At 47.6% G+C, this 14,683-nt stretch overlaps 1 protein-coding gene across 3 annotated transcripts in view; it reads right to left on the minus strand.

Annotated features, from left to right (window-relative positions):
• Window positions 1-4,220: 4,220 nt before the first annotated feature.
• AP3D1 (adaptor related protein complex 3 subunit delta 1) overlaps window positions 4,221-14,683 on the minus strand; it is a 50,384-nt gene continuing 39,921 nt past the window's right edge. For all 3 annotated transcript variants that reach the window (XM_078615164.1, XM_078615163.1, XM_078615165.1), the window contains 3 exons: window positions 14,503-14,624; window positions 13,646-13,728; window positions 4,221-13,484 (listed from right to left, as the gene is read on the minus strand). In XM_078615164.1, coding sequence (XP_078471290.1) covers window positions 13,389-13,484; window positions 13,646-13,728; window positions 14,503-14,624 — 301 coding nt within the window. In that variant the 3' untranslated portion in view covers window positions 4,221-13,388. The remainder of the gene's footprint in view (window positions 13,485-13,645; window positions 13,729-14,502; window positions 14,625-14,683) is intronic.

Consider the following 14,683-nt stretch of genomic DNA (forward strand, 5'->3'; position numbering starts at 1 on the left):
ATTACTTATGTTTATTATTTATTTTCCCCTACGTGACTTTACCGAAAAAACTTAAGAGTATGAATCCTTGCAGTCACGAAAGCTTCAAATCTAGAATTAAGTGTTGAATCAAGCCGGGGTCCCACGTCTCGTCGTCTCTGGGTCTTCGTCTTGAGTTAACTCGCTACTCACATCGTGAGCCACATAACCTACTATAGACCACGAGTCAGAGGTGGGACAAAGTCATTGTTATGCAAGTCCAAGTCGAGTCGCAAGTCATCAAATTCATGACTCGAGTCTGACTCGAGTCCAAGTCACATGACTCGAGTCCACACCTCTGCAACGAGTTACATTCAGTGCTACCTGCTAGGGAAGTTGTTACATAAAAGTGTTGCCTCCCAGTCCAAACTGTGCCTCCGTGTAGAACACTGGAGTCGGCAGTGGTAAATAGTTAGGAAATAGGATAGGATAGCGATGTTAACTCCACGAAAAATACTTACGAAGACGTATTCTGTGGCGGAGGACGGCGAGGGGAGATTCCTGTCACCTACTGCATGGTAGCTGACAGCGGGTGGGGAGCTGCGTCTCCACGCCGCCGTCACCGTGGTGAGAGCGCCGCCTCGCCGATTTTTGTTTCATTTTGTTCGCGGCAGCTGCACCGCTCACCGAGCTGGAGGAGCCGGTCTCACGAGTCGGTGTGCCGGCGCCGCTGTTCCCGTGCGCGCGAGAAACCCAAGGAACGCGCGCAAGCGGCCGTCATACGGGACGAGTTCCCCGCCAAATTCACACTTCCCGTCAAACAATCATTACCCAACAAAATAATTTCCCGCCAAAATGATTTCCTCGGCATGACGTCATTTCCGCTAAAATAATTCCCGCGCGCGGGGGAAACCAAAGGAACGCGACGCGATCGGCCGCCATTCGCCGCCGCACGGGACGAATTTTCCCGCCAAAATCGCGCTTCCCGCCAGACCGAATTTCCCGCCAAACAATTTCCCCGCCATGACGTCATTTCCGCTACAAAAGAAATTTCCCGCCAAAATGGACGCCTGCTCATGGGGAGCTTTACTGGTCCCAGGGACGCCCCGTCGTCGGCTCTTAGTGTGGCCTGTGAGTGTGGCCTGCCGTCTCAAGTCGCAAGACGATGCCGCGCTGAATACAGCAAAGACTCTCCAAGACGCCGTCGTCTTCCACCCTGACGTCTTCCGCTCGTCCGGGCGCACAGGCGAGTCGTGACACATCCCGATACACGCGGCCCTCGCAAACACGTGCGCTGAGTTGGATTCGTGTATTGCTGCTACTCGTCGTCAGTATGAGGATTGGGTTGCTTTGGGTGAAGTATGGTTTTGTAATATAGTTTTTTTTGTGTGAGGGTGCATTTTCAGGATCGCCGATTCTTTACTTATTGTGTATGTTGCATTATCGTGATTGTGTGTCTGTGTTTTAAGTACTTTATAGCGCACTGATCGGGATTGTTTATGTTGTGCGGACTGTATGGAGCATTGCTCGCGATGGTTAACGATGTGCGGACTGCATATCCTGCATTGCTCGACATCGTCGACGATTGGGGGGATCGTGTGTGGTGCTTTGCTGTCGAGTTGGGGTGCCCTGAGCCCCGGGAAAATCCCGTGTTTGATGTTTAGGGGGGGTTTGGAAGGACAGGTTCGGTGTGGTTAGAACTCACTGCTTGTGTCCTGCCCATTGTTGCACAGAAAACTAAGTTTTTTTCTCGTGCGAGAATGCTCCTTGTGTTCATAATGTATCGAGGGTGCGTTGGGCTGTTAATTGCCGACAAATAGCGTTGCTCTCTCGTGCCGTTAAATCCACCGCTGCACGAGGGACCCTCCCAATGCCAGAGTTGAATACCGCCGCTAAGCGACCTCATTGTGATGGTGGAGTGGTCTTGTCAATAACATGGTAATACAGTAGTCGTCTTGCAAGCCTGATGCTGATCACAAGTCCCAAAAGGTCAAAACCAGTGCACAGTTTGCCCACTTTAATACCGCTAGACAACATTGGTTTGGAAGGCAAACTCATTAAAGGCGTTACTGATGGATTGCAGTGCCAATGTTCCTGAAATGTTCCCCAACAACTGTTATGATATTAACAAGATCGTCACTGTCACAAACATCGAGTTTATTGACATCCTCACGTGGTTACTGTGAATGTTACCATCAGTAGCGTCACTTTTGTACGACGTAGTAATAGTTAGGCATTAGCAAAGCTTCGGCATATCTCCGTAATGATTGAAGCATGGGCTTAATTTCTCAACGTCGTATTCCAGGATGGTGTCAAACTTGCTTGGGGAGCAGGGATTACCGGCACAAGGCACCATCACTACAGTACTAAAGACACCTATCAATAACAATCCTGTATTATTACACCACGACCGTATCGCGAAGACAAAATCAGACAAAGTGGCCAAAATTATATCCAGCATTATAGACTGCTCCACCTGAAATGAAGAACTGATATACTGTTAATAATCAATGTTTAATTAAAAAAAAACTGTCTTACAGGTTAACATATATGTTGTGTCCTATAACTAACCACACGGAGACGTCTGCTGGAGACAACGCGTTTATTGAACAACTCTTAACACTCTGTTAACCACTACTCTATTAACACGGAGAGGTACGAACCCTTCCACTCGATATTCTAAGGGAGAGACAGCCTCCCTTCCAGCGTACTTTACCTACTCCAGGCTACGCACACGCCGGTCACTTGTGACGGCGGCTAGGGAAAGGCTGGACCGACCGACCCACCCAGGGTACAGGACTCGCCCTGGTCCGCTTCAACCCCGGCCTGGCGAGAGCCTCGGGGAGGGTCCCAGGGGATCCGAGCGACCTCGGCTCCGCTACAACCGGCTTACGAGAACCACGGTTGAGGGTCCCCGGGTCACTGGTCCAGTCTTCAGATGTCTTCGAGCTTGAGTTGGTGAGTACTGCCCCGACCGTCCCGAGGGCTGGCCTTTTATCCCCAGGTCAGGGTCACCCCCCCCCCCTCCAGAACCTTCTGGAAGGTCTTAGGTCTTAATTCTTAAGGGGTCTTAAGAAGTGGAGGGGGGCCATCATCCCCCTCAGCTCCCAGCCCCTGGGGGGTCTGGGGTGTCCAACCTCCGGCCACAGAGGGGCGGGGGTTTGACCTTTGGTCAACCCCGACCCACCTCGCTCTCTCTCAGCTGCCCCGTCGGCCCGTGAGCGTGGCGGCAGGTCAGCTGCCTACAGCGCCTTATGGCGCAACATCTACGCGAGATATTTTGCAGTTTTACTCTTCCGAGTATCTTTTGTCATAGATATTACAATTATTTTTACGATGTGCTTTTCGCACATTAGCTGATGTTAATAATAATGAAAAGTTGTAAAACGCCGCATTGTATTCAATCACTCTTGGAGAGAAAACGGTGCCAAGCTCACACCCAAGCTCTGCGGTCCTCTATATATGTCAAGATGTTACCAGCCAATTAATCATGGGACCTTCTTCACCAGTATCAAAATATGAGAATATGTTTTACCCTTTCTAGCAATAAAACAGGGATACTATCAGAGCATGTGTTTTTTTATGCATGTTCACCACAAGTATGTGGTTAATGCAGACATGATTCCTTGCAAAAGGTTTCGGTGTGATGTTTTTAACATCTTAACACAACTGTTTTATTGCCAGAAAGAGTAAAACCTATTCTTATCCTGAGTGTTATGTTGGATTAAAATTGGAGCACCCGGAAAATACCCATTCACACGAGGGGGGAAAAACACTATCCCACACAGATGGAACAGGTGGGGTTTAGCCCACACTTGTTGTCCTGCCTTTTTCTGGCAAGCCAAGGTGTGGCACCTCCTCAATGCCCAAGGGAACGTTTGTGCGATCCATCAACCCTCGCCGTTGCCGTTGAATTGCAGGCCACCTGCGTAGCCACCACCGCCCGGCCTTAACATAGGTATATCATGTACATAACGACATACAAAACCGTATTTTTTTTTTTATTCCAAAATCTGTCAATAATTGCAGTAGAAACTATTTTAAAGACCCTGGAGGGACGATGGACCTTGTCAAGCTTTGACTGGGGAGTTTCCCTCAATCTTCAGACTGAGAGTTTTGGTTCTCAAGCCAACACCATCGGCACATTGGACTTCTTTCGCACGGTACGCAGGCAACCGTGCTCATCGGAGGTGCTTGGGGAAGCGATCGGAAGTGCGTCGAGGAAAAAGTGTAGAAATAAAGCAAATGCAAGCAAACAGAAGTGTACACACACATTCAACTCTTTATTGTTCACATTTGCAGCTCTGCCCACGGCTATTGTATATGTCTTGGAATGCAAGGTCAAATTAATATCGTACGCAAAACTGGGTAAATACTTCTCACCACAACTACTGATGACCACCAGGGCAGTGCCATGGAGGGGACGGTTGGCTGGCTGGAGGCAGCCGAGAGGGGAGGGAATGGATGAACGCACGGCATTCAAGGCGAAACCCCAAGCGACAACGCGACGTGTGTCTTTGCGATAATCCCAGTCTTTGAGGCGGTGGCATCAACCGCATGACCGTGGATGCAACTCCTCGGCCCGCTCGCTCCATGACCAGGCATGCCAGGAGCAGGCAATGTAGGTTGTGCACCGAGTGGCTCGATTTATAAAAGCTGTAAAAGCAATCGATGGATCCTCAGCACCCGGTGAAACAAGAGTGATGCTGGAAGGCAGCGAGCCAGAAGAACGATGTCCTTTTATTCGAGCAAACTCACTTCTGGACTGGTCTTGCGTTTTCAAGTTTGGCCACTTTCTAAACGAGTACATTTTGCACGTGGGATAAAATTGGATTGCCCGAGAAAGACCCGAGGTTAATACCGCACGTATTTCCATCTCCTGGCCACCTCGCAGCCCAGCAGACAGCACCCAACTGCCCCACCCCAAGTGTCTGACTATGCACGTCCACCACGCCCAGGCTTCAGGCAGCAACGACCTGAAGCCTGGAAGCAGAGAAGATGCACTTGCGCGTGATGGGGGGCATCCCCCGCCGCCAGTGGAAACGTGGCAAAGGAAAAGAAAATCGTCATCTGCGGAGCAACAAATAAACTCGAACGCACCCATGCAAGGATAAAGAGCTGATGTGTGTTCCAGATAATAAATAGGGAAATAAATATTTGCCCCAGAGAGCCTTCACAGGGAATATCTGACAGCAGTGGAGCTACCACGGATGTGGTTGTGGGCAAATCCAGGACGTAGAGACGGATGAACATTCCGGAACCATCCGTCATCCATGCTCACCGACCGCCAACCCCAGCTCCGCTTATATCCCTTGCCTCGGGATCCATGAGCAAGATTGAGGGAACTACGACAACAGCACAAGATGTCCGAAGAGTCACAAAGAAGTTGACAACTGTGCAGCCGAGGCCTTGGGATTTTGGTGCTAGCGAGGGGAAAAGGGGCGTACTTTGTGCCAAAAGCTGCGTTGCGACGATCGTTAGCCGGCAAGCCAAGTGTCCTTGCCTTCCCCTCCCATGGCCAATTGCGACAGCACTCTGACAGCAACGCGCGCTGCCATCGCAACCGGTGTTTTCCGAAGGAGGTTGGTAAATGTGGCTCGTGGGGAAGGGGAGGGTGCAAGGGGGTAAAGGGTTTTAAAATTCACTGCGCTGATCGGAATGTCTCGCTAGGAGAGTAAGCGTTCGCTTTGGTTTGGGAAATTCTCGGCGTCATGGGGAGAGAATTGAAAAGCGGCCGGGGGGGGGCCCAAGAGGTTCACATGACCTTCAATAAAAAGAGCTAGGCAAGGATTAACATTTTAAACAAATGCAATGCTACAATCGACAGGACACTACTTGACCAAAAATTTAGGTTGTAAAAAGAACAGTAGACAGAAGTAGAAAATAAACTCGAATCCATAAAAGCCATTGCTAATGGAGCCTGGTAGGAAACTAATTTACTCTCAAAACTTTTTATTTTACCAGGTAAGGCCCACTCAGCAATATAGCTCTTTTTCAGAAGCGATCTGGCCACAATTGATAGCTCAATGAAGTGGCAATTTATAGCAGCCAAATACTCTAAACGTATGTTTCTAAATATGGAAGGAAAAACCGAAGAGAACCCGGAGAAAAATCCACGCAACCACAGGGAGAACATGCAAACTCCTAACATACAGGTTTCGTCAGCGTCAGAATCAAACTTGCGTTCCTGTATACCAGGCGAGGGAGATAACATCTCGCCACCGTGGAGAGGAAGGCTGTCTCCTAGAACAGTCTGTCTGTGAGTGTCTAATATGAACTCGGTGATATCCTGGCTCAAAGACCGCTCTGTGAAACATCAACTTAAAACGAAGGCACAGCCGCTTTCTAAAGTTACTATGCGAGCGGCTTGTATATGAGCAGCAGCCAGCATCACAAAGGGAGAAAACTAAAATCACACGTTTAGCCTCGCAAATAGCGAGGCTAAATGCAACGAGGTGGTATAGCCAGCGCCATGCAGAGCCAGCTATCGTTGTCTTCCCAGCGTCGATGTTAACACTCGCCAAGTACTCCCGGCTCTTCCCGGTGAGTACTCGGTACTCACCGAGGAAGGCCAGGTACTCACCGGGAAGTCCCAGGATAGGGTTTACTACCAACTGCCAATGGGGTTGTGCATCAGGCCTGGTATCGAAATCCCTGGTCATTGGTATTGTAGAGCATTGCGCAAAACCACTCCAACCACCACTCCTCACAATCTGAGGACACACACCAGTACACGCGGAACCTGGGATTGAACAAAAGAACAGGCGATTATGTAAGCAACGTCAATGGGAAACAAAAACACAATTCCTTCCCCCCCCCCACCTTTTTCCAGGGTGAACTGGAACGTACCGTGTGTGCGCCTTTTTCTTCCTCCCACCCCAAAAGGCTGATAAAGCGGAACACTTAAAGAGCAGGGCCTGGTACTTGCCAAGTCAAGCCTTCGGAAACCATCGACAGACCCACAAGTCACAAAGTGCAATGCGCTGAGCGCACACACAAGCGTCTTGCACTTTTAGCGTCCATTTACTTCAGACGGAATAACCTAACGATCGTAAAAATAACATGACAAATATAATTAAATGTGCAATCGGTAACAACAAAATATCTAAGACAAAGCAACAGAACAGTTATCTTTAAATAAATAACTAGCCTTATTTTTCCTTCTGTTTATCACATATTAAGGGTACGTTATAAAATGAAGCTTTAGTTTATCATTATATTGCTGGGTCATATGATGATGCGGTTACAGGGGTATTTTTCATCGGCCATTAAAATCTAACTGGTACAATCAACTTGCGTACAACCACATCATTATCTACCGAGCGACACATTGCACACAGGCGTGCTTAAATACTAAAGTCTCATCTGGACTGGGCCGGATTGCTACAGCTCTCCCCAAATTCACACTCTCGGTGGGCTCTAAAAACAGTACTGAAGAGGAAAAAAATTTACTTTTAAAAGTTTACATTTTGGCAGCAAGATCTAACACAGCTGGTGTACGCATCACAAGCACTGCGTTTCTGCACCTCCGATGGGCACGGTTTGCTACATAACGGTGTGAAAGAAGTTCAACATCCATGCATACGTTTCAAATTAGTTGCTTTGCTCCACTAATAGAAATGTTTGAATAAAACCACCAATGACCATATCGCTCAAAATGCGCGCTATCTCGTTAGATCTCAGAAGCTATGCAGGGTTGAGCTTGAACAGTGCCTGGACAGGTGACCAAACAACTGCTGCAGACAACCGAGAACAATTCAGCAAAATTCATCATTGCCATCTGCTCACGTTTTCAATGTCGATGTTCCCCACTTTGGGCAGAGGCTTAGAGGGGGGCAGAAACCCCCCCCCCCCCCTTGTTTGTTTGCTCAATGCTATCTACAGGGGGATTGAGCAGGGAGGCGTTTTGCGGAGTGTGGGCAGGCGTGGCGGCTCCTGCTCCGGCTTTGCCGGGAAACTAGATCTACCCGGAAGGGCGACCTTTGGATGAAGTGTTGCCGTCGCACGACCCACTCTCGCGTTACCCCTTCTTGAAGCTGTCCAGTCATCTCAACCAGCCGCGTGATGCAGAAGGGGGCAAGAACACAACGCGGTACAACGTCTGTGGTCCCCAATGCTTTTTTTTAGCTGGCCTGTTCCCTCTTTAGGCTTTAGCGCTCATTACACGCAGAGTGCTCTTGCCACAAATGCATCGCAATACTTTGCTGATCTAGTCATGGAGCATGAACCATCGGGCAAACTCCGGCCAGTCCTCGCAGCGGCTTTGCGCTCACGATTGAACAAAGACGGCCACTGTATCGTGCACTTTCAGATGTGCGTCTGGAACTCTTCCTTCTGTTGTTAGGATTAATCCAGTCTAACTAAGGATTTTGATTAGGAAGAAGCTGGAGCTATGCGCTTTTAAATTTAGATTGGAAACTCATTTCTTTTTTGTGTTTAGTTTGTCGTGCTTCCTCCACACCTCTGACTCGCACGGTTGGCTACGTAGGGTGCAAAAGAAGTTCAACGTACATACGTACATAGAATTCAACATATCCCAGCTCACCTGTTTACCGACCCGTCCTAATATAAAAAAATAAACCTAGATCACTCGGCAATCCTTGATTTCTTCATGTCAAACGCTCCAGAAAAGTTTTTAAAAGTTGACGTCCTGTGAAATCATCTGTGTGACCACTCAATGATACGTAGCATTCAACATAGGATGCCGCTTACATCTCCACACAAGATGACATTTAAATGCTCTTTGAAATAATGTGACCATCAGGCCTTCATCCACGACATCGCTAATTGTGACCGACCTTACGTCTGCAAGATTCCCGTGCTGAACACCGCTCTTCTGAAAGACCTTCCTCTCTATGGTTGACAAACAGACGCTCCTTGAGCAAGTCGAGAGCCCGGGGGAACCGCAAACTCCCCTGGCTCAAGCCACAAACTGCCCAGCTCATCCACTCCAGAAACACAGCTTGGAAACTCGCTAAGCCAACCGGTTGTTTGGCCTCAAACTGGACCAAGTGTTAGAGTCCCAAGCCTTTGCGGTACTCAATACCCTGGACTTCCACGATGTGTCTAAAGAGTATGACACTGTGGATCAACGCTGTCATGTTGGAAAGGCTAAGATGCATAAGTTTCTCAAATTCGGCAATCAACTATTTGCAACTACTTAAACGATTGATTTCAAATTGTCTCCGTCAATAACATCATCGGATAGGCTCCCCATTACTAAGACTCTGTGCTTGGCCCTATCCTGTTTTAAACGGGATTATCTGTGTAAACTTATACCCACACTGACCGGTGTGGTGAAGTACGGTCAAATGACCAACACGGTGGTGGGCGGCCCTCGTCCATCAATGGACCAACTTGCCAATTGGGCTGTACTTGTACATTCAGATAGAGTTTGTAAAATCAATTGTAAGCACGGAAAAATATATACCTCCGTGGAAAATAATAATCCTGGTCAAGACGAGCGAAAATAATTGCGTTTTTAAATCAATACATTTAGAATGCAGCAAATGTGAAATAAAATGTGTTACTGGTTTAAATTGAGATGGCTGTGTGGCTCAAGGGGCTCTAACACTGAGCCAGACGGGCTGGGATCACAAGGACCAATGACGGACGCTACATTTTTTTTCGCCAGTTAATTTGTTAATTCTGTTGAGGCTTTTTGCGACCAACATCATGATTCACAATTGATTTCTGGGTCAGATCGTGCGAGTAAAATGTGCGTCGTCCACCTTCCTCCAGCTGACACAGCCAATTGATAAAGTTGTCACGCCAACAAAAGTTTTAATTTATTACTGCTTCGGCAATCCACAACATTTAACAATTGCACTGAAGCAGTAGTAAAATGGCATGTTTGTTCATGTGACACCATTGTTAATTGTCTATGCTCAGCTGAGAGCTGAAGGATGTACCCCGAAAATCAACCATGAATCACTGCATAACCCAGCTCTAGCTATATAAAACATTCTCAACGTCAATTTACATGCGGCGCTCTTTGCGGAACTCGTGAAATGCGTCACCGCTCAGTGCAGAGGCCTCTTGTAGCGAATTTAGAAGCGGGCGTTTGCGAGGTCGTCTCGTCTCTTGAGAGGATGCAAATACAATTGATATAGAACTGGGAAGGGAAACAACAAGTACGGTTTGAAAAAAACAGGACATTTTCTCCTACTTCTAATTGGAAACTCAGTGATGTACTGTTCACTCAATTGCCAAAATCCTACAGGATGTTTTTTACGATTATATACTATTTTTTTACAGAAAAACAATATTATTTTTACACGTGGCTAATTAATGTGCTTCAAATGAAATCACCCGATGCACAGATGACCAGACTAAAGTGAGCGTGCCTGTGTCCATGTCAATGTGCGTTCATTCGCGCATGCACGAGGAGGACGTATCAGCTGGAGTGGCCGTCAGGGGAGGCTACGGGGCTACAGGTAAATAAACGGATCAGTGGTCGCACTTCACGGCTCCTATGTACACCAGCAGAACCATTGCAGCATGAGGGCAACTCCCCGCTAAGAAAAGGCGCCTTTGTAAACTCAACGCATGTACAACCGCACCACCACAAAAATAGAAATGAAACTGTGTTGCAGGAAGAAAAAAACAAATCACAAAACACTTGCACACGGCTATTCAAACGCCACGCCAAAAAATGGCTTTGCAAATTGTTTTAAAAAATCTAAAGTGTCTCCCGGCTCAAACCGAGCAATGGGGCAGCACTGGTGGCACTGAACCAGTGGTGGAAATTCTACATTCACATGGTGGAGATAAGGAATTTGTTGGCTCAAATCCCAGTCAGGGCTTGACTCAGCCCATCAACTGCATGGGGTCATTCAAATGAGTACCACGACTGAAGTACACACTACTTCATAAACTACTCTACTACCAATCTTTAAATCACCTTATAGATAAGTGACACTCTCCACCCTCATTGGTGCGTACATTTATCTAACTGTACAACAATTTCACGTGTGTTAGTCACGCAGATGACAATTTAAAAATTACTTGGCTTCGCCAACAATGATTACCATCACTTTGCAGGAAGTTAACAGTGGTCATCCTTTCAAATTAATGGCCCAACGCCATGGACATGCAAAATTTCCACAACAGACTCGGGACCTCTCATGGGGGCGATGTCACCCCACGCTCAATTAAGCAGGGCCACACACCGCAAATGCTTCGGCAGCTCTCAATTGCCACGACATTCGCAGTCCGGATCGCTAACCACTTGCCTCGTGTGGTATTTTTTTTTCTTCCAAGAAGTCAATTTGAGTTCTGCTCCAGCAGCAGCTGCCCCCCCCCACCCCACCTTCTCAGCCTCCAAGCGTTGGACAGCGCCGACTTCAAACTAAACAAATGGGAGGGTGGCTCTCGTACGTACATGTGGCAACAAAAACCAGGGGCGTGCCATACTACAACAAAAATCTGCCACCTATAAACACTCAGTACTGTGCAGCTTCTGCATTTTAGAGGCACCAAATTATTGTTCTACGTAGATTAAATTACGAGTAATTACGGCAGGAGATTCCAATTAAAAATATCGAACTTAAGGGGTGGTGGCTATTTAATAAAGACAGAGTTAAGATTTAAGTTAGAATGAAGGACACATTCACCATGGACTACTGCATGCACTGTGCAATGTGCGTATGATCACTTTGCATCGAGGGAGTTTAACTTAGAAAAGTGGCGATACAGAGCAAGGAAGACGCATGCAATGTCACATGATATTTGCTTGCCAATAACACGTCGTGCAGTGATACCCACAGCATAATTGGATGTTTACAGTGACATTTTTTTGCGTGCATTGAGGTTTTAGAATTGGTGTCATGCTTAGCCAGGTGATTGTAAAGTTCCAACGATCGGTGTGAAAGTGGCCATCAGGGCACTATCACTGTGACAATCGAGATGTAGACTACATTTGATACGTTGCCTCCTCGGTGTGATATTCACTCTACGGAGTGAAGGTTCTCCAAAATCCGGAGAAATGTTGGGATTGTGGTCTGGGGTATGGAGACAGCAGATCTATTTACTTAAATTTATTTCATCTGCGATGATTTTTTCTTGTTACGCGCATTTTTTCTCCTATTTTATGTATTCATTTTTTTTCTTGCAAAGTAGTGGGGTTTTACTTTTGTATTTTTTTGTATGAAGCTGGATATAATTGATGTGCAGCGTTGCAGGATGCAATTTCATGAATGACGCTCTATAAAATGAAATTATTCTTGTTAAACCATTTCAAACTTTTCATTTCAATCCTCTTTGCACACTGATGATCAACAAATCAATAATATTTTCTCAGTTTGCCAATGGTAACAGACACGGCAGGCAGTTCGTTTTGAGAACAAGATATTTGGGTAGGCAGTCATGCTGATTAATAAAATGAAGTCTAATCTTCATTGTATTCAGCGTGTAATACAGTAAGTGCACCGATGTTAGGGCAGACCATAGTCAAACATGAATTAAATAGTGTCGATAAATTAACTTTCAATATCTTGTTCCCAATGCAGTACCACACCCCTCCGAAAAATGTACATAATCTGGTGGCTACATGACTATGAGAAGCCATCATTTTTCACAGCACTGACCACAAGAATTGCAAATGTAACCTCGTCATTAATTTCAGCCGATTAACTGATTTTGTATGTATATTTACAAAACAGCTCACAAAGCCCAGTCGTAGCCAATTCGGCTAGGAAAAATACTGTTTCAACAGCCAGCAAAAGGCCCTTTAAAACGCAAACTTAACGGCAGCAGCAGCAGCAGCGACAAAAAGAACACTTCACGGGTAACGGCATAAATCTAAACGCAACATTCACTGCAGCACCCTCCTACATTAAGGAATAAAATACATTACGACTCAAATGCAAATCGAAACTATACAAACAACGGCAATAAACTAAACAGCGTTTGAAAGAATGTAAAATAATTAAACTTTGCAGGCTACTAATCAACGCATGTTGTGTATTGTGAAAGGATCGCAATGATACTCGGCCCTGGTGAGCCTTACGGAAACTGACAGCCTGGGTAACACAGCAACCAAGGGGTGAATCCTTCCAATTGCACAACGTTTTTTTTCCCAGTTAAAAGTTTAAGACAGCAAAGGCAGCCCCACGCACACACGCGCACACACACACAGACCGCACAGAGCAGTACACAGCTCAAACTGGACACATCACAAGGGAGGCTGTGACTGGAATCGACTGCGTTACTCGAAGTTTAGAAATAAAAGTACCCCCCCGCCCCTCTCTAGGCCGGATCCTAAACGAGGCGAATGATTTCGCCGACGCAGTTCATCGTGGTTATCGCCGGCAGTGTGACCTGGGCAGGCGGGCGGGCGAGCGGGCAGGCGGGCGTGCGTGCGTGCCGAGAAGGTGGGCGGGCGGGCTAAGGTGGCCGTGGCGACGGAGGTCCGGGAGGAGCCACCCTCCTCACGGGGACCTCAGCGTCTGCTTCACCTCGTCCATGACGAAGGAAAGCAGCGAGGAGTCGCTGCTCTTGCCGTCCATAGATATCGTCCGCTCATCCTGCCATTGACGGACGTCGCGGGAAGAGGTACAAAGGGAGACACGAAGACGATGCGGCGATACTGGCGAGACGACGGTAGCACACGGAACATCCCGAGCAAGGCAGTTTCGATCAAAGTTGAGTGAGATGGGCTCAGCGAGCAGCTGTACGGTGACCTTACCAGCAGCTTGAGCAGCAGACAGACGGGGTGCTCTTGGATGGAGCGGCTGTAGAGGGAGGCGCACGAGCCAATGTGCTCCACCACTGCGTGGAGAAGCACAGGCACGTGTTCGTGGGATGCGGTGGGAACAAGCAGCGATCAGCAAAGGGGAGGGTATGCATTTTTATCGTGTGTGTATACATGCGTAGGCACGTACATGAATGGGAGTGTACGTATGTGTGTTTGTGTCCAACACATCGCCTGGCACAAGCACCGTGGTGACATCACCACTTAGTGGCGAATGGCGGTTGTTGATGTTGTAGTGTCCAGCGTTGAAGGAGTAAGTGGTGCGGTGTGTACACACAAGCACTGGGGAGACTTAGATGGCCAGGAGTGGTAGTGGCCACCCACCCCCTTGTGTGAAGTGCCGTCCTTCATAGGTGCTACCCGCTGACAACACTTGCTATAATGTTGCACTCATTACACAAAGCGCTTGCCACAAATTAACCACAATACCTTGCTGATCTTGTTGAGGAGCATAAACCATCATCAATCACAACTCCTGTCATCCTCGCAGCGGCTTTTGGCTAACCATCGAACAAAGATGGTCACCACATCGCGCGCTTTCAGATGCGCTTCTGCGGCGGTCTGGGACAATAGTCCTTCCGATATGAGGAAGCCACTAGAGCGATGCATTTTTAAATCCTCATCAAAATTGAAAACTCATTTCTTTACAACTGCTTTTTGTGTTCAGTTTGTTGTCCTTCCCCGGCACCTCCGATTAGCCTGGTTGGCTACGTATGGTGCAAAAGAAGTTAACGCATACATCCGCCTATTAAGGCTACACGCGGGGGATCTTTGTCGTTGTGCATGCGTACCAGAGAAGTGGTGGTGGAAGCAGATCTTGGCGAGCAGCACGGGGAAGGGCAGCTCCACGTCGCTCACCTTCACAGAGCTCGCAGCCAGCTCTCCCTTGCCTATCAGCTCCGCAAACATGTCACTGGGACCACACACACGCACAGATATAAGTGACATGGACTTTCGTACGACTGCTGATGT

Source organism: Lampetra planeri, chromosome 46 (assembly GCF_965212315.1).
Source record: "Lampetra planeri chromosome 46, kcLamPlan1.2.h2, whole genome shotgun sequence".
NCBI classification, from domain to species: domain Eukaryota; kingdom Metazoa; phylum Chordata; class Hyperoartia; order Petromyzontiformes; family Petromyzontidae; genus Lampetra; species Lampetra planeri.